A 20495-nucleotide genomic window follows, 5' to 3' on the forward strand; every position below is an offset into this window, starting at 1 on the left:
ACAAGGTGTTATTGGATAAACAAAAGTGGCTTGGGGGACCAAGCAACCAAAATTATGCCTTTTAAGAATGTCTGCTCATATGACATGCATAAGTGTTGACTGTCAGAATCAAAATGGCTTGTGAACGAGCCTAAAAAAATAATATCCCTTTTAACTGGGAGCAGTAGCAGTGCAGGGTGCATGTGGAAAGGGTACAGTACAGACATAGTGGCATGAGGCCACAATAGTGGCAGTAGCAGGACCAGTATAGCATGGAACATACAAGGCTGTCTATGGGTTGTAGTAGTGATAGTGGTGACAGATGCTTTGTGTTTAGCAGCAGCCACATAGTACATGTTGGCAGAAAGGCAGCATTATGATGGAAACAGTAGAAGCCATATGGAAGATGATGGTCGGCAGGCCGCAGCAGTGGCATGATGGTATTGATGGTATGATGGAGGTAGAGGCAGCAGCCATACAGAAAGTGGCATTAGTGGCATGATGCAGGGCGCAGCAACAGCTGTACAGAACGTAGTGGTAGGCAGACAGACAGTAACAGTGGCAAGATGGGGAACTGTGAGCAAGGTGAGGTCTATTCATCGGAATCAGCTGGAGGAGTATAAAAATGTTAATATTGATGTAGCAATCACATATACAGTACAGACCAAACGTTTGGACACACCTTCTCATTCAAAGAGTTTTCTTTATTTTTATGACTATGAAAATTGTAGATTCACACTGAAGGCATCAAAACTATGAATTAACACATGTGGAATTATATACATAACAAAAAAGTGTGAAACAACTGAAAATATGTCAAAATCTAGGTTCTTCAAAGTAGCCACCTTTTGCTTTGATTACTGCTTTGCACACTCTTGGCATTCTCTTGATGAGCTTCAAGAGGTAGTCACTTGAAATGGTTTTCACTTCACAGGTGTGCCCTGTCAGGTTTAATAAGTGGGATTTCTTGCCTTATAAATGGGGTTGGGACCATCAGTTGGGTTGTGGAGAAGTCAGATGGATACACAGCTGATAGTCCTACTGGATAGACTGTTAGTATTTGTATTATTGCAAGAAAAAAGCAGCTAAGTAAAGAAAAAAAACGAGTGGCCATCATTACTTTAAGAAATGAAGGTCAGTCAGTCCGAAAAATTGGGAAAACTTTGAAAGTGTCCCCAAGTGCAGTCACAAAAACCATCAAGTGCTACAAAGAACAAAGAAACTGGCTCACAGGCGGACCGCCCCAGGAAAGGAAGACCAAGAGTCACCTCTGCTGCGGAGGATAAGTTCATCCGAGTCACCAGCCTCAGAAATCGCAGGTTAACAGCAGCTCAGATTAGAGACCAGGTCAATGCCACACAGAGCTCTAGCAGCAGACACATCTCTAGAACAACTGTTGAATCGGGCCTTCATGGTAGAATATCTGCTAGGAAACCACTGCTAAGGACAGGCAACAAGCAGAAGAGACTTGTTTGGGCTAAAGAACACGAGGAATGGACATTAGACCAGTGGAAATCTGTGCTTTGGTCCAAATTTGAGATCTTTTGTTCCAACCACCATGTCTTTGTGCGACGCAGAAAAGGGGAACAGATGGACTCTACATGCCTGGTTCCCACCGTGAAGCATGGAGGAGGAGGTGTGATGGTGTGGGGGTGCTTTGCTGGTGACACTGTTGGGGATTTATTCAAAATTGAAGGCATACTGAACCAGCATGGCTACCACAGCATCTTGCAGCGGCATGCTATTCCATCCGGTTTGCGTTTAGTTGGACCATCATTTATTTTTCAACAGGATAATGACCCCAAACACACCTCCAGGCTGTGTAAGGGCTATTTGATCATGAAGGAGAGTGATGGGGTGCTGCGCCAGATGACCTGGCCTCCACAGTCACCGGACCTGAACCCAATCGAGATGGTTTGGAGTGAGCTGGACCGCAGAGTGAAGGCAAAAGGGCCAACAAGTGCTAAGCATCTCTGGGAACTCCTTCAAGACTGTTGGAAGACCATTTCAGGTGACTACCTCTTGAAGCTCATCAAGATGATGCCAAGAGTGTGCAAAGCAGTAATATAAGCAAAAGGTGGCTACTTTGAAGAACCTAGAATATGACATATTTTCAGTTGTTTCACACTTTTATGTTATGTATATAATTCCACATGTGTTAATTCATAGTTTTCATGCCTTCAGTGTGAATCTACCATTTTCATAGTCATGAAAATAAAGAAAACTCCTTGAATGAGAAGGTGTGTCCAAACTTTTGGTCTGTACTGTACGTGTGCAGGGCAGGTACTGCCCCTTTAGCAAAGAAATGCTGACATACTGTCTGACATACTGTTAGATCAAATAAATAAATAAAAAGGAAATAAATAGACCCAAAAAATGGCTGCAATTTTGTCACTTCACCGCACAACAGCTAATAAACCTTTTTTTCCCCCAGTAACACACCACAAAAAAAGCTTTAGAACATATAACTGCACTGCACAAGGGCTAATAAGACGTAGAAATATGTCCTTGTAATAAACCCTGTTAATGGCTGTATCACACAGCACTTGCACCCCAATAACAAGAACGGTTTGCTGGAATTACAGAGCTGTATAATGGCAATTTGGATCCGCAGTCAGTGCAGCAAGGTGTAATAGGATTGTTCCTATTACCCAGGCTGTGACCTCCTCTACTGAGCCCTGTTCAACATAAATGCTGTGGAATGATTCCTCCCCATCCTTTCTCTGAACTTCTATACAGCAAAATAAAAGTTTTCAAGTCTTTCCTAGCACTGTCCTTAGCGCCTGCTGACATCTCTCCCTGCACTAAGTGCACTGGAAAATGGCAGAATCCAAGATGGCTGAAACTATTTATAGGGCTGTGACATCACAGGGCTGGCTGGCTGCTGATTGGCTGCATGCATGGCATTGTGGGTGATCCCTCGTTCCCAGAGTTTTTTGCTTCATGTCCTAATATGTGCAGCAGCCATTTTAGGAAAAAATGTGATTCGTTACCACGAAGCGTGAGGAAATTTGGATTTGGTGCAAATCAAATTTTTCCTGAAATTTGGATCGAATTCCACTTAGTTAACTTCCATTTGCTCATCTTTATAGAAGATGTTAGACTTTACTCATGTAAGAAAGGCATTAATGTACATTTCTTAGCGATGTCTTAATAGTGCATAGTGTTACCCTTATCCTGAAGTGAGGGGATGAACTTGAATAGGAGGATTGGACTATTACATAGTGAGCTGTGCAGGTATTATGTGAATAAAGGTGCACAATGTATAAGTGAATTTATTTGAATGTATTATGAATTGATCTGTGAAAGGCAAAATTTTAAGGGGTTGTCCAGAAAAAAGTTGTTTTAATGAGCTTGATATTAAAATTGATTGCACTTATTAATACACTTTTTTCTCCATAGCTGCCCTGAGGTCTCTGAACTGTGGTTCTGCTGCACTGGCCGTATGGTTCCAGCACAGAATGACAACTCCCACTCCCTCTCTTGGTCATCATGTGACCGGAGTGATGTCCTTGATTCTTGAAGGCTTTCATAGTTTCAAATTCACCATGAAATATAATACAATTTCCAGACAACATGTTATAGAGCAGGAGCTGAGCAGATTGATAGCAAGTTTTGTGTGGAAAATTATTCAGTAAAACTTGTAGCTCATTCCTTTAAACCTCTGCTGTTTCTGAGCTCAGTTGCCCAGGTAGGTGGTCTTATCAGGGATGGACAGCTATCTATGTATACACTTATACAGGGAAGGCTGTTTAGAACCACCTACTGACAGAAATGAGCCCACAGCACAGATTTCATGAATAAATGACACGTTAGCTTCTCCTGCTCTATGACTACAGATTGCACTGTCCCTCACGGTGAGGGCTCTTCTATATAATATAGCACAACATGCTGCTCCAACTGTTCTGCCTTTAGACAGAATCTACTACAGAGGCTACAATGTAGATGTGAAGGCACATGGAAAGTGCTTGACATTTCTGGATATTTCAAGACTACAAATATGATCTTTCTATTATGTCTTCTGTCTGATATTTAGGTGAGGAAATCAGAAAACCAGCTCAGAGGAGCCCAACATATCAGCCGTGCCCAGGTCAGTACCAGTACTTTACCGACTGATCATTCACAGGATACAGTCATATTTCAGAGCAGAAAATATTTATTACGGATCATTTTTCTGCCTGAAACTTTTTGAAGATAAAATCAGTCAGGGGGTGTTCTTAGTCCTAAAAATAAATGGTTGAAATGTGAGGACAGTCTCCTGGACATTGCCAGAACCTTCTTCAGGCCAGTGTGCTTTTTCAAAAAGTGTGACTAGATTTATCACTTATGCCATGCAGGGAGCATGTATTATACCCCCCAAATGAAGCACATCAACAATGTTCCTTCTTTGACCACTTTGCCCAGTTGTAGTAGGCAGAGAGACGGCCAGTGAGATGTTTGCTTCTTGTTGCACATCGGCGACCAATCAGCTGTGTGGCTTTTCTGGCCCAGACTCATCAGTTCTAAGACAACATGGCAACACTTCAGGTTACACACATGAAAGGAGGGAGGGCAGTGGAAGCAATGCTCTGCCCTGCTTCTGTTAGGAGAATGTCTATTGATGAGGACGTGGAGGAGGTGGATAAGCGTCTGGTGTGGGAATGGTATTTCTTTAAATCGTATCTGTCACCAGCCTAGGCATCCAAATATAAGGGTAGTACAGAATAATATGCTCTAGTATTGGCCAAAACAAAACATAAAGTTGTGCCTTAAGAGCACTCAAAGAATACCTTAGACAGTTACGAGCCCAGAGTATTTATAAAGGGAGCCTTCCATTCACTGTCTATACCCCTAATTGATGGCTGGATGGTATGTATCTGCATTACTGTGAGGAGGGAAAGGGTAGGTGTAAGGATGGCTCCCATTATGAATACACCAATCTCGTAACTATTTGTAGTATGGAATTTTTTGATTGCTCTTATGAACCAAAAAGGCCAATGTCTTGTTCTGTTTTGGCTGATAGGAGAACAGACCTGTCCTAAAGTAATGTTACTCTTCAATAAGGCAGCATAGTCTGATCGATGACAGATATACTTTAGACGATGTCCACCCTCTGTTCATTTGAGTGGTCATTAGAGTTGAGTGAAGTTTTAAAAAATTCAATTTGCCAGCTTTGCCTAACTTCAGCTAGAAATTTGACTCGTTACGAATGACTTTGTCGCAAAGCGTTTTTCATTGTATTGAGCAGATGCAATGACTGGGAACGGCGATCGTGCCACCCCTCTGTCATTTAAGGTTCCGCATTTAACGCTGATCGCGGCATGAGAGACTCACATTTATCTCCTCAGGGACTAATCCAGTGTTAAAAAAAATTATAAATTATATGTCCACTCCCGTCTTGATTGAAGAAAATCCTCCAAAGGACCTTTGGTAGGTTTTCTTCAATGAAGATGGAACAGGCAACCTCTCCGCAATCAAGTGAATGAGCAATGAGTACAATTTTTTTTATTTGTGATTTGTTCACATGAAGCACAAGGAAATCTGCCTTCATGGCGAATCAAATTTTTACACACATGTATGACATGGTCGGCTGAATTTGATCAATTATTTGCCAAAGACCAGGAAGTCATTTTTTTATTTTTATTTAGCATAAATACTTTAGAATTAGAGCAATTATGAGCCGGTGAGGTCTACAAGGTGCTTCATGTTGGACAAGTGCTGATACATGGCTTGAGAGTCATATTGTATATTATAGTGATATGGATATTTGTATAGAAAGCATGTTTACCTTTATATCATTGTCCTTACTTTGTAATACAAGATAATACCATGATTTGTCTCATCGGAGGAGAGAACAACTGCTCAGGACGAGTGGAAGTGCGTTTCCAGGAACAGTGGGGAACAATCTGTGATGATGGGTGGGATATGAAGGATGCAGAAGTCGTCTGTAGACAGATAGGATGCGGCTCAGCTATTAACGCTACTACAGAGGCCATGTTTGGAAAAGGAACCGGTCCCATATGGCTAAGTGAGGTGCAATGTAAAGGATATGAGCGAGATCTAGAGGATTGCTGGTCTAAACGCTGGAATAAAAGCGATTGTCTCCACAAGGAAGATGCTGGAGTCATATGTCATGGTATGGGCGCTTTTATTTATCCCATTACTAATTTATCAAGTAGTTGTCTTACAATCCTGGCTTTATTCTTCAGAGAATATGGATCTTATTGGACGGGTAGTCTTTTTTTAATTTTTTTGAGTGGCTAGCAACGACTTGGTAAATCATTTACATCCAAAACATGTTCCATCATACAAATATTTTTGCCTGTTATTGTGATCATTGCTCATTCACTCACTTCTTTACTGGAGGAACTCAAGTTTAAAGGGAGTCTTTCACCTAAAATGACCATTATAGAACACTAACCCCATAATCTGCATTATAGTCCCCATATTTGAATACTACTTACCATATAGCTGTCCATCACTTATTTTAGCTAAAAAACACTTTTATTCAATATGTAAATTAGTTTCTGAAGGTGCCCAGGGGCAGCGTGCAAGCGACTGGGGCCCAGGCCCCTTGTTGCTTTTCATATGAAACCCCTCCCCTTTCACCCCTCTGGCCCGCCCTAGGTTCTTCAGAAATACAGCACCGTTCACAAGATTCGCTGCGGCTGCGCACTTCATTTGCCATTATGGGCAGAGGCGCAAGAGCGTTTAATGCGCATGTGCCGGCCCGTACATCTAGCTGGCCTTGTGCCTCTGCCCATAATGGGGAATGAAGTGCGCAGGCGCGATTAATATTGTGAATGGCGCTGGATTTCTGAAGAAACAAGGGCGGGCCAGAGGGGTGAAAGGGGAGGGGTTTCATATCAAAAGTGACGAGGGGCCTGGGCACTGGCCGCTTGTATGCCGCCCCTGGGCACCTTCAGAACCTAATTTACATATTGAATAAAAGTGTTTTTTAGCGAAAATAAGCGACGGACAGCTATACGTTAAGTAGCATTCAAATATGGGGACTATAATGCAGATCATGGGGTTAATGTTCTAACAATACAGGCAAAGCACTGAGCTAGCTTCTCCAATATCCTCCCTGGTTGAAGTTTTGAAGTTGTTTTCATGCTGAAAGGCATGAGCTAGCTGTACCTCTCTCTCAGAATGGTGGCATCATATCCAAAGACTGGTGGACCAGGGTCTGTGGCTCAGTTGTCTAGCTGGAGCCCTGAACGAGCTGATAACCTGGGGTCTTTGGCTCAGCATCCCCATCTCAGCATCCACTTCTGATCACTCATGTAGCCTAGCAGAGTCCCTCCTAGTAAGCACTGGTCCCTTAATGCAGACAACTAAGGGCTTTAACTGCTCTCCTTATTTACTGTTCCTAGCTATTCTAGAACCTTCTAGTGGGAAGGGTGGAACGGAGAAACACAGCCTGAACAGAAATAATGTTACAATTTTAGCCTGCCATTAGACTTTAGTATAGAGTTGAAATGCCTAAGCAGTTTATTTAGAGATAAACAAGTCTTCAGACATAAAATGAGCTAAATTCCAGTGGGTCAAGGTGAGTGTGTGTATTTTCCCTCCAAAACTTTGCAAAGGGAGAAAGTCATAATGTCTCTCAGTAATAGCTGACTCTGCAGTAACCCTTTCCACAGCGCAATGCAGATATAGTGCAATAACATTACAAATGATTTGAAATGAACAGAATATATAAAAAAATATATATACATGTCCAACAACAAAAAAACAATATAAGTGCAGACAACAGCATAAATCAAAGTGCACGTTAACCCTTCAAAATGCAATAAAGTACGGAGTTGATTACTTTGCATAGTAGCAATAAGGGCAAACGTCCGTAGTCCAAAGTACCCTGGGTACTGGCTCCAGGGCACTTCATCTCTACAACATGGCAAAAGTATTTTTTTCAAAGTGCAGGGACACTTTCATTTAATAAAGTGGCTTTTGATTTTGTCATTCATATGATTTTGTCATTCATAGGTCATGAAGACCTGAAGAGTATTACTCCGACTGTACCGACCAGAAAGAGAGGTAAAATATTAGAATAAGACTAAGATACAATAAGAAGTGACACAGAAATGTTATAGCGTAGAAATGCCTCCATATAATATACTAATGACTCTTTACATGTATAATACTTCTGATATTAACCTTCCTCATTCATATATTATATTGACTGTAATAGATATTTTATACTTATCGACAAATGCAATTACCTGATACCGGAAATCAGATAATTAGAAGTGATTAACTGGAACTGGAATAATACACAGGATACGTGGATAGATCTTCTGCCATTAGTTATTAGATTGCTGTATATAATTGATGTCATTTTATTACATGTTTTATTTCTATTTTCTTGCAGCCCAACTTACCACACCACAACCTACCTCTCCTATCTCCAATGTGTTCCTTATCATCTCCATTATTTTTCTGCTCCTTCTCGGTATTGCCGTCATTACAATAGTATACTTGTTAAGACAATCCAAGTGGTATAAGAAGGGTGAGTATAGTACTGTAATACACATTCATATCCAAACATACCCATGACAAACATTGTAAATTATATGGACAGAGCCGTGACTTAAATCAATATAAATAAATATCAATATTACAGAGTGACCCACAAACAAGTAGCCCGCCTCCAAAATCTCCAAATCAAGATGCCCAATAGTAAATCTTAGTTGTCCATAGGAACCAATCAGAGCTCAGCTTTGTTTTCCAGAGCCCTGTAGGAACTGAAAGTTGAGGTTTGATTGGCTGCTATGGAAAACTAAGACAGATTTACTTGTAGGCAGTTTGATTTGGAGATATTGAAGGCAGGCTACTTTTTCGTGGACCACCCTGTTTAACAAGATAACACCAGCACCAAACTTTACCTTAAAGGGGTTGTTAGGTGGATACTAGAGATGAGCAAATTTTTTAAATATTCGATTCGGCCGGTTCGCCAAATGTTTCGAAAAAAATTTGGTTTGATCCGAATTTATTTGCTGCAAATCGTGTTAAAAACAGCTATTTCCTGGCTGCAGAGAGCCTTTATAGTGGTGTAGAACACTGTGCCTTGCAGTAACACGCATAGGGAGTCTGCTGTGGGAGTGAATTAATACTGTGAGTCCGTATGACATGCAGATGACAGGCGTCACTCTTAGAATCACTGCACACTTCACTTATTTGGGCAGTCATGGGGCCAAATTGTCGATGTTAGCTCCAAGAAGAAGCGCAGTCCTTTTACACCGTCGTCAGCTGATTCCACATAGATGTCTACAGAACCTATTCTATTAAACACTTATACAAGTAGAGCCCCCCGACAGAATGGAGAGGGTGTCAGCAGTAAGTTTGTGTTGACGTCCCTGAATATTTTGCCCTTTCTCTGATCCAGCAGAACAATGACCCCCAACGGATCCTGTCTGTGGAGCATCCGCCTTCCCTCGGTCAGCATTTGGTCAGTAATCCATCAGTATTGCTAATGCCAAAAATAACAGGAGTGGATCCAAAACAGAGATGACACGTGAATGGAATATTTGCAGGTCTTCTGTGTTTTGTACCCACTTATTAAAAATAAGCCTAAGGCCAAATGCACACGGTCCGTGGAACCACGGGCTGGATTCCTGCTGAGAGCAGGAGTGCACGGCGTCATTGTTTACTATGACGGCGTGCGCTTCCTGCCGCCGCCGCAATACAGTAATACACTGGTATGATCTATACCAGTGTATTACTGTACTGTGGCGGCAGCAGGAAGCGCACGGCGTCATAGCAACCAATGACGCCGTGCGCTCCTGCTCTCAGCAGTAATCCAGCCCGGCATACCACGGACCGCTCACGGCCGTGTGCATTCGGCCTTAGTATGTGCAGGTCTCACAGCTGTTGTAACAGAACGGTAAGAAGTAGTATAACATGTAGTAAGCACTGCAGGGATCATGTCTAAGACATGTTAGACGCCTGGGGGGTCCCGAACATTGTGGACAAGTCCGAGATGAGTCGTCCATGTATTCAATACTGGATGTTATTGATGGCCAGCTCCGTGATGAATCCCAGCACTCTGATTAGGTAGTCGTTACTGAGGAACTTCACTTTTCCTTCACAATGCGCTGATGCCACAGATGCCGTCACCTTGATGAGCTGGGTTGCTGATAAGTGTATTTTAAAGTGTCTGAAGAAATGCGAGTAAAGACATTGGAATAAATTGTCCACTTCCACTTAATTGTCCACACTGATTTATGAATAGCATTCCATAAAGTCTTGAAGTCCTCTGCGTGGATGGCATAAGAAATGTCCATGCAAGGTTCGACGGGCACAGAGATAAAAACAAGCTCTGTGGCCGACACTGATCCAGACACGTCATACCCGGTCAACATCGCTGCTAGCCACGTAAGGTCCTGAGAACTGATCACCAGCTTACCGAAACAACAGTCAAAGTTTCTTGGAACCACGTCCCTATGATAGCAGCGAACGCCTCGTAACCGTTATACAGGAAGAGTGGGAGTGATGCAAACTTCTCTGGTAACACCTCCAATAGATCGTCCTCTGTGTACGTCCCGCAGAACTAACCTGTCCACACAATCCGGTCCTTTGCGCTTGCCTTGGTGAGTGGAAGCTTGGATGAAATCTGTATGAGCACAGCCAGTGGATCTCTGTCCTTTCCTTTGAGTCCAGGTAAACAAGAAAATTTGGCTTTTAGGTTCAGCTCTGAGCCCACTTCAATGGAAAGACCCTTCTGCTTCTCGGCAGCTATGTGGTCAGACAGGTGCTTGGAATACTCTTTCAGTCTGGTGTATGAGAAATTTTACATCGATGTCACGCTGTACAGAGTCCATTGTTTTTGAAGGAGCAAAGCAGCCTGTGCCGGATCAAGAGTTTCCTCCAAGGGGGTGCACTGCGGGATTTTTTTTTTTTAGACAAGCTTCACAATGTAGACCGTCAACGTGCAGAGGTCAAGCTTCCGTAAGCACTGGAGTAACTATAGGGGTCGCGGCGGTAGCAGTTGCGACCGGGCCCCTAAGCCAGGGAGGCCCAGAGGGCCCCACTTGCCAGTGGTACTGTACTTTTCCCTTTATAAGATGCAGTGCATCTTATAAAGGGAATACTAGTGACCGCTTCCATAATGGAAGCGCTTAATAGTCTGCAGGAGGAGGGGGAGAGAAGCGCTGTGAGCTTACCACTCCTCCTGATTGATCTTCTCAGGGCCTGCGCTGCTGTGTCCTGGCTTCCTGCAGCGTCAGGACGTACAGAGCGCACTCTGACCTGACGCTGCAGGAGGTCAGGTGACTGCAGTGCGGACCCTGAGAAGAGACAGCCAGAACAGGGAGAGTGATGGCAGGAGAGGTAAGTTACTTTATTTTTTTACAGTCTGATATGGAGGTCTAATGAGCGGTCTGGAGGTCGTACTGTGGGGTATGGAGTGATCTGACTAGGGGTATGGAGAGGTCTCACTGGGGGTCTGGAGGTCTCACTGCAGGTCTGGAGGACTGACTAGGGGGTCTGAAGGACTGACTAGGGGGTCTGGAGGTCTGACTGGGGGGTCTGGAGTGGTCTGACTGGGAGTCTGAAGTGGTCTACTGGGGGGTTTGGGGTGGTCTAATGGGGGGTCTGGAGATCTGACTGGGGAGTCTCTAGGTCTGACTGGCTGTCAGATATGGGGGTCTTGAGGTCTAATGGGGGTCTGGTCTGAGGTCTGATCTGAGCTGATATGGGCGTCTGGAGGTCTAATGGGGGTCTTATCTGAGGTCTGATATTGGGTTGGGGTCTTACATGGAGGTCTAATGGGGGTCTGATCTGAGGTCTAAAACTGGGGTCCTATATGGGGTCTGACATAGAGGTCTAAAGAGGGTTTGGTCTGAGATGGGGGGGGGATCTCATTTAGGGTTTTATATGGGGATCTGATCTGAAAAGAAGGGGGTATTTTTTTGTACTAGTACACAATATAAAGGGGTGTTTTGTACTGACGCACTATCTGTGTGGTACCAGTATTTTCAGGGGGACTGTTTCTGCAGGAAAGTATTGGGGAGCACAGTGGACACCGTATTGGGGGTGGCAGGATGAGGTGTTGAGAAGGTGGGAGGATGATAGGAAAGTTTGTTTGTTTGTTAAACTCTGCAGAGACGAGGCGCGGCTGAAAAAAGTCACCATGGCGGTCTGGTCTGACAGGAGAAGAAGAGGAAAGAGAATATCTACATCAGAGAAGAGAAGTCACTGGATGTAAGAGGTATATGTGGCTCTGTATGACCCTGTATGTTCTGTAGCGCTGTATGTAATGTTTTCCAAGTATGTCTTTAAAGGGTTTGTCCGTTTTGTTTTGTTTTTTCGTACAAGCGCTGCTTTCTCTGCTCTGTTCACCTGCTCATCACTGCAAATGCTATGGCGAGCAGGTGAATAGCAGAGAAAGTAGCTTTTATATGACCGCTGCCCTCTCTTCAAACAGCTGATCGTCAGGGGTGCCGGAGGACCCCAGACAATCCGATATTGATGACCTATAATGAGGTCATCAGTATTAAAGAGGATAACCCCTTTAACAGTAGGACTGGAGGGAAGGGGTTAGATTGAGAATTTGGCATGGGGGGGTCCTCGGGCAGCAGAAAAGCTAGGTGCACCAGCGCTGATTAAAGGGGGGGCCAAGCTAAACTCCTGCACCAGGGCCCATAAGCATTTAGCTACGCCCCTGTCCGGAAGGATACCTCGAGCAGTGAAAATAAGTGCTCCTCCGTGCCGATGACCAACTTCTGGGGGATTGAACACGTGTGCTATGCAGTGCTCATGGCTCAGCCCTCCTTGACGCAGCACCGACACCATGTTCTTCCCATTCTCGGTCACCATGGTTCTGATTTTGAGTTGTCACAGAGAAATCCAGGATTCAATTTCTTGCTGAAGAACATGGAGCAGTTCCTCACCTGTGTGACTCCATTTGCCCAGGGAAACCAGGTGCAGAACAGCGTGAGAGTGATGAGAGGGGTCGCACATGGCTTGCATACACTAAATGCCTCCAACATAATTCTTGGATCTCTATATGAAAATAATGTATTAGCTGTAAATCGCGAAAAGGGCATAGTTGGAGACATTGACTTCACAAGAGATGCAGAACAGCGGAGTTCAGCCACCTCTATTTGCTTCCCGCTGTTTACTTCTCCTGAATTAAAATTAGGGCAACCAGCTTCAGCTTCCTCTGATATGTATGCCTACTGAGTCCTTTTGTTATGGCTTTGCACAGGGAGCAAGAATGTTACGCACAATTCTGATGGAACTCCTGATCCTAAGAAACTGCACTTGGACTCCAAAGTGGAGCCTCTCCTGTCATGTCTTGTGTGCTGTGAAGATCAAATGCAGACAGAGCAGATAAAAACACATGACTATTTTCAACTTACTGAAGCTGCTTGATTTAATTGTGAATAGATGGTAAAGGCAAAGTCTGCTGGTGTGTTGTCATCAACGTCTTCATTATGTTTACTGCAGGACCCACGACGACGTAATTCGGTCCATACAGAAAAAGGAGGTCTACAATCGGCCATCAATTTAAAAAAAAAAAGCCTGTTTCACATAAAAAATGTCAACACTACGTAATTCAGTCCATACAGCAAAAGGAGGTGTACAATCACCCATCAATTTTCCCCAAAAGAAGACTTTCATATAAAAAATTTCACCAATGAAAGGATAATGGAATTCGGTTCATACAGAACAAAGTGTACTGTCACGGTGCGGTTCACCGTGATGTGTGTTGACGTGCAGGCTGGCTGGCTGCACGCCTTTTTGTGTACGGGCTGCGGGTGATTCCGCGTAGGCTGGCTGCTATTGGCTGCGTACTTGCTGCGGTATTCTAGTGTAAACTCTGCCCGTGTACGTGTGTACCCCTTTGACTGTATCTGTATTTCTGTTCCTGTGTTCTAGTTCCTTTGTTGGCTGGTTGCCTGGGGCAACGACCTGCATCATGCTTTTAGTATTAACCACTCCTGTCTGGTTCTGTTGGGGTTAACTCCCCTGTTCCATGCCTTTGGTTCTGGACCTGGGAGTGGCTTCTCAGGTGCCCTCTTTAGCCTGTTATTTATGTCTGTTTGCTTCTGTGCTTGGGGTCAGTTTTGCTTGTGCCTTGCTGGCTGTTGCACCTTTGCTCACCCAGGGGGTTCTGTCTGTCTCTGTCCTGTGTCTTCCAGGTGTCTGCCCTACTGCTGACCAGGGGGTATTACTATTTACCCTTTTTGTGGTGTCGCCTGGTTTTGCTTTGTTGTTTCTGTGTTGTATCTGTCCTGTTTGTATGCCATGTTCTGTCGTAACTGCATCTGAACGCCTAGGAGTATGTAACTGCTTCTGTTATCTGTTTCTGTTCTTGTTTGTGGCAGTTTACTCTGCTTCTGTTCATGTCTGTCTTGTCCACCTCTGGAAGGGGTCCCTGTGTTCCCCGGAGGGGGAATGCCAATGTCTAGGTACTGCTGGTACCATTGTTGGTATCTCTATGCCCATCTGTTCATGCTTCTGTGCAGCTCTGCCTGGGGTCGCTGCGCTTCTACTGCCTTCGACATAGGTAACTGCTTCTTGTGATTCTGTCCTGTATCATGTACTTCTGGTACCTTCTAGGTATCGTCTGGTCTGCCTGGATCAGTTGTCACTGACTAGTTTACGCTCCAGAGTAGACCCTGGCAACTACCGACGGTCAAGCCTATCCTCACCACCAGAGGCTCTAGTGAAATCTGGGTAGTCTCTTAGTCACGCCCCTGTGGAGTATTGCTAGTCAGTGGTACAGTGGGTCACATCCGCTGCTCTAGTCTGTACTTTTAATAAAGTCAGGTGTCCTTAGTCTGGTTTCCTATTCCTGATCCAAATTTCACCAATGAAAGGATAGTGGAATTCGGTTCACACAGAACAAAGTGTACAATCACCCATCAATTTTCCCCAAAAAAGCCTGTTTCACATAAAAAATTTCACCAATGAAATTTAATCGAAAATTACGGCACACAGCTTTTTTTTGTCTGCAGTTTATGGCATTTTATTTGTGTTACATCACATGGGATTCATGATCCAGTTATATCTCAGAAGAAAAAATTGATCACATATATTATGTCAAGGCCTTCCCTGGCAGTCTATTATCTGAATACAACTCCTATGGTTCAGAACAAAGTCTACAATCACCCATCAAATTTTCCCCAAAAAAGCCTGTTTCACATAAAAAAATTCACCAATAAAAGGATAATTTAATTGAAAATTACGGCACACAGCTTTTTTTTGTCTACAGTTTATGGCATTTTGTGTGTGTTACATCACATGGGATTCATGATCCAGTTATATCTCAGAAGCAAAAATTGATCACATCTATTAGATTTGGTGACCGGACGTTTCGGCCTGTCAAGGCCTTCCCTGGCAGTCTATTATCTGAATGCAGCTCCTATGGTTCAGAACAAAGTCTACAATCACCTATCAATTTTCCCCAAAAAAGCCTGTTTCACATTAAAAAAATTCACCAATACGTAAATCGGTCCATACCACAAAAAGGGCTTTACCACATATAACTTCATCGGTGAATGGCAAATAGGCCCTCAACTTTTACACTACACAAGACTTTTCAACATATAAGTGCAATGCTGAATGGCGAATATATTTTTCTTTTGCCACTAATACATGGCAGACAGGGCTTTAGAATATATAACTGCACCGCAGAAGGGCAATTAGGCCCTCATTTTTTTTCCACTTTTCCACTACACAATAGGCTTTTCAACCTATAAGTGCAACGCTGGACGGCGAATATATTTTTCTTTTGCCAATAATACAAGGACGACAGGGCTATAGAATATTTAACTGCACCGCTGAACGGCAATTAGGCCCTAATATTATTCCACTTTTAGGGCTCTTTCACAAGGGCGGATGCTGTGCATGGAATCCGTTGCGTGAAAGAGAGCCAAGCCCCGATTTCGGACAGCAGAGACACGGAGCATTAGCATGATTGATAATGCTATTTGCCTCTCTGTGACCTTTTTCTACAAAATCACAGTGACAATATTATCTCACTGTAATTTAGTAATAAAAAGATCACAGAGCGGCATGGAGCATTATCAATCATGTTAATGCTCCGTGTCTCTGCTGTGCAGAACGGGGCTTGGCTCTCTTTTACGCAGCTGATTTCATGTACGGCATCCACTTGTGTGAAAGAGCTCTTACACTACACAAAAGGCTTTTTTAACATAAGTGCAACGCTGAACAGCAAATATATGTTTATTTTGCCACTAGTACACGGCAAACAGAGCTTTAGAATGTATAACTGCACCGAACAAGGTTTGTTTGTTTTTTTGCCACTAATACACGGCAAAAAAAAATATTTTTAACATATAACTGCACCGCACAAGGGCAAATAAGACGTACTGTAGAAATATTTCCTTGTAATAAACCCTGTTAATGGCTGTAAAAAACAGCACTTGCACCCCAATAACAAGGACATTTTGCTGGAATGACACAACTGTATAATGGCAATTTGGATCCCCAGTCAGTGCAGCAAGGTGTAATAGGATTGTTCCTATTACCCAGGCTGTAACCTTCCCTACTGAGCCCTGTTCAACATAAATGCTGTGGAATGATTCCTCCCTATCCTTTCCCTTCCCTGCACTTATAAATAGGGATGAGCGAACTCGAACTGTATAGTTCGGGTTCGTACCGAATTTTGGGGTGTCCGTGACACGGACCCGAACCCGGACATTTTCGTAAAAGTCCGGGTTCGGGTTCGGTGTTCGTCGCTTTCTTCGCGCTTTTGTGACGCTTTCTTGGCGCTTTTTGAAAGGCTGCAAAGCAGCCAATCAACAAGCGTCATACTACTTGCCCCAAGAGGCCATCACAGCCATGCCTACTATTGGCATGGCTGTGATTGGCCAGAGCACCATGTGACCCAGCCTCTATTTAAGCTGGAGTCACATAGCGCCGCCCGTCACTCTGCTCTGATTAGCGTAGGGAGAGGTTGCGGCTGCGACAGTAGGGCGAGATTAGGCAGATTAACTCCTCCAAAGGACTTGATTAACTGATCGATCTGCAGCTGTGGATCATTGAGCTGCTGATCCTCAATTGCTCACTGTTTTTAGGCTGCACAGACCGTTTGTCAGTCTCATTTTTCTGGGGTGATCGGCGGCCATTTTGTGTCTTGTGGTGCGCCAGCACAAGCTGCGACCAAGTGCATTTAACCCTCAATGGTGTGGTTGTTTTTTGGCTAAAGCCTACATCAGGGTGAAGCTGTCACACCAAGTGCATTTAACCAGCAATAGTCTGTTCATTTTTTGGCCATATACAAAATCAGGGGCAAGCTGCGCCTGTCACCAAGTGCATTTAACCCTCAATGGTGTGGTTGTTTTTTGGCTAAAGCCTACATCAGGGTGAAGCTGTCACACCAAGTGCATTTAACCAGCAATAGTCTGTTCATTTTTTGGCCATATACAAAATCAGGGGCAAGCTGCGCCTGTCACCAAGTGCATTTAACCCTCAATGGTGTGGTTGTTTTTTGGCTAAAGCCTACATCAGGGTGAAGCTGTCACACCAAGTGCATTTAACCAGCAATAGTCTGTTTATTTTTTGGCCATATCCCAGTCTAATTCTGTCACTAAATCCATACCGGTCACCCAGCGCCTAAATACTAGGCCTCAAATTTATATCCAGCTAAATCTGTCCCTAGTGCTGTAGCTGGGCGAGTTATTTAGTGTCCGTTCAAGCACATTTCTTGTTCTGGGTTGAAATACAATTCCCAATTTAGCAATTTCATAATTTAGTGGTTCCTGCTATATCAGAGCTATTTGAAATCTATCCCAAAAAGGGTATATAATATTGAAGGTGCACATTGGGTCATTCAGAATAACTTCACACACACCCGCTACTGTGTATTTCCAAGTCTAATTCTGTCACTAAATCCATACCGGTGACCCAGCGCCTAAATACTAGGCCTCAAATTTAAATCCCTCTAAATCTCTCGTTACCCACCGCTGTACTGTTGTTGCTGGGCAAGATATTTAGTGTCCGTCAAAGCACATGTTTTGTTCTGGGTTGAAGTACAATTCCCAATTTAGCAATTTCATAATTTAGTGGTTTCTGCTATATCAGAGCTATTTGAAATCTATCCCTAAAAGGGTATATAATATTGAAGGTGCACATAGGGTCATTCAGAATAACTTCACACACACCCGCTACTGTGTATTTCCAAGTCTAATTCTGTCACTAAACCCATACCTGTCACCCAGCGCCTAAATACTAGGCCTCAAATTTAAATCCCTCTAAATCTCTCGTTACCCACCGCTGTACTGTTGTTGCTGGGCAAGATATTTAGTGTCCGTCAAAGCACATTTTTTGTTCTGGGTTGAAGTACAATTCCCAATTTAGCAATTTCATAATTTAGTGGTTTCTGCTATATCAGAGCTATTTGAAATCTATCCCTAAAAGGGTATATAATATTGAAGGTGCACATAGGGTCATTCAGAATAACTTCACACACACGCTTCTGTGCATTTCCAAGTCTAATTCTGTCACTAAATCCATACCGGTGACCCAGCGCCTAAATACTAGGCCTCAAATTTAAATCCCTCTAAATCTCTCGTTACCCACCGCTGTACTGTTGTTGCTGGGCAAGATATTTAGTGTCCGTCAAAGCACATTTTTTGTTCTGGGTTGAAGTACAATTCCCAATTTAGCAATTTCATAATTTAGTGGTTTCTGCTATATCAGAGCTATTTGAAATCTATCCCTAAAAGGGTATATAATATTGAAGGTGCACATAGGGTCATTCAGAATAACTTCACACACACGCTTCTGTGCATTTCCAAGTCTAATTCTGTCACTAAATCCATACCGGTGACCCAGCGCCTAAATACTAGGCCTCAAATTTAAATCCCTCTAAATCTCTCGTTACCCACCGCTGTACTGTTGTTGCTGGGCAAGATATTTAGTGTCCGTCAAAGCACATTTTTTGTTCTGGGTTGAAGTACAATTCCCAATTTAGCAATTTCATAATTTAGTGGTTTCTGCTATATCAGAGCTATTTGAAATCTATCCCTAAAAGGGTATATAATATTGAAGGTGCACATAGGGTCATTCAGAATAACTTCACACACACGCTTCTGTGCATTTCCAAGTCTAATTCTGTCACTAAATCCATACCGGTGACCCAGCGCCTAAATACTAGGCCTCAAATTTAAATCCCTCTAAATCTCTCGTTACCCACCGCTGTACTGTTGTTGCTGGGCAAGATATTTAGTGTCCGTCAAAGCACATTTTTTGTTCTGGGTTGAAGTACAATTCCCAATTTAGCAATTTCATAATTTAGTGGTTTCTGCTATATCAGAGCTATTTGAAATCTATCCCTAAAAGGGTATATAATATTGAAGGTGCACATAGGGTCATTCAGAATAACTTCACACACACGCTTCTGTGCATTTCCAAGTCTAATTCTGTCACTAAATCCATACCGGTGACCCAGCGCCTAAATACTAGGCCTCAAATTTAAATCCCTCTAAATCTCTCGTTACCCACCGCTGTACTGTTGTTGCTGGGCAAGATATTTAGTGTCCGTCAAAGCACATTTTTTGTTCTGGGTTGAAGTACAATTCCCAATTTAGCAATTTCATAATTTAGTGGTTTCTGCTATATCAGAGCTATTTGAAATCTATCCCTAAAAGGGTATATAATATTGAAGGTGCACATAGGGTCATTCAGAATAACTTCACACACACCCGCTACTGTGTATTTCCAAGTCTAATTCTGTCACTAAACCCATACCTGTCACCCAGCGCCTAAATACTAGGCCTCAAATTTAAATCCCTCTAAATCTCTCGTTACCGCTGTCCTGTTGTAGCTGGGAAAGTTATTTAGTGCCCGTCAAAGCACATTTTTTGTTCTGGGTTGAAGTACAATTCCCAATTTAGCAATTTCATAATTTAGTGGTTCCTGCTATATCAGAGCTATTTGAAATCTATCCCAAAAAGGGTATATAATATTCAAGGTGCACATTGGGTCATTCAGAATAACTTCACACACACGCTTCTGTGCATTTCCAAGTCTAATTCTGTCACTAAATCCATACCGGTCACCCAGCGCCTAAATACTAGGCCTCAAATTTATATCCCGCTGAATTTGAATACAATACATTGGGCCAAATAATATATTTGTTGTTGTGGTGAACCATAACAATGAGAAAAACATCTAGTAAGGGACGCGGACGTGGACATGGTCGTGGTGGTGTTAGTGGACCCTCTGGTGCTGGGAGAGGACGTGGCCGTTCTGCCACATCCACACGTCCTAGTGTACCAACTACCTCAGGTCCCAGTAGCCGCCAGAATTTACAGCGATATATGGTGGGGCCCAATGCCGTTCTAAGGATGGTAAGGCCTGAGCAGGTACAGGCATTAGTCAATTGGGTGGCCGACAGTGGATCCAGCACGTTCACATTATCTCCCACCCAGTCTTCTGCAGAAAGCGCACAGATGGCGCCTGAAAACCAACCCCATCAGTCTGTCACATCACCCCCATGCATACCAGGGAAACTGTCTCAGCCTCAAGTTATGCAGCAGTCTCTTATGCTGTTTGAAGAC

At 43.4% G+C, this 20495-nt stretch overlaps 1 protein-coding gene across 1 annotated transcript in view; it reads left to right on the plus strand.

Moving 5' to 3' along the window:
• Positions 1-20495, plus strand: part of LOC122921352 (scavenger receptor cysteine-rich type 1 protein M130-like) — a 132946-nt gene that overhangs the window by 85887 nt on the left and 26564 nt on the right. The window contains exons 9-12 of the mRNA XM_044271329.1: positions 4016-4069; positions 5780-6094; positions 7948-7998; positions 8333-8470. Of these exons, the coding sequence (XP_044127264.1) occupies positions 4016-4069; positions 5780-6094; positions 7948-7998; positions 8333-8470 (558 nt within the window). The remainder of the gene's footprint in view (positions 1-4015; positions 4070-5779; positions 6095-7947; positions 7999-8332; positions 8471-20495) is intronic.

This window comes from Bufo gargarizans, chromosome 11 (assembly GCF_014858855.1).
Source record: "Bufo gargarizans isolate SCDJY-AF-19 chromosome 11, ASM1485885v1, whole genome shotgun sequence".
Taxonomy (NCBI): domain Eukaryota; kingdom Metazoa; phylum Chordata; class Amphibia; order Anura; family Bufonidae; genus Bufo; species Bufo gargarizans.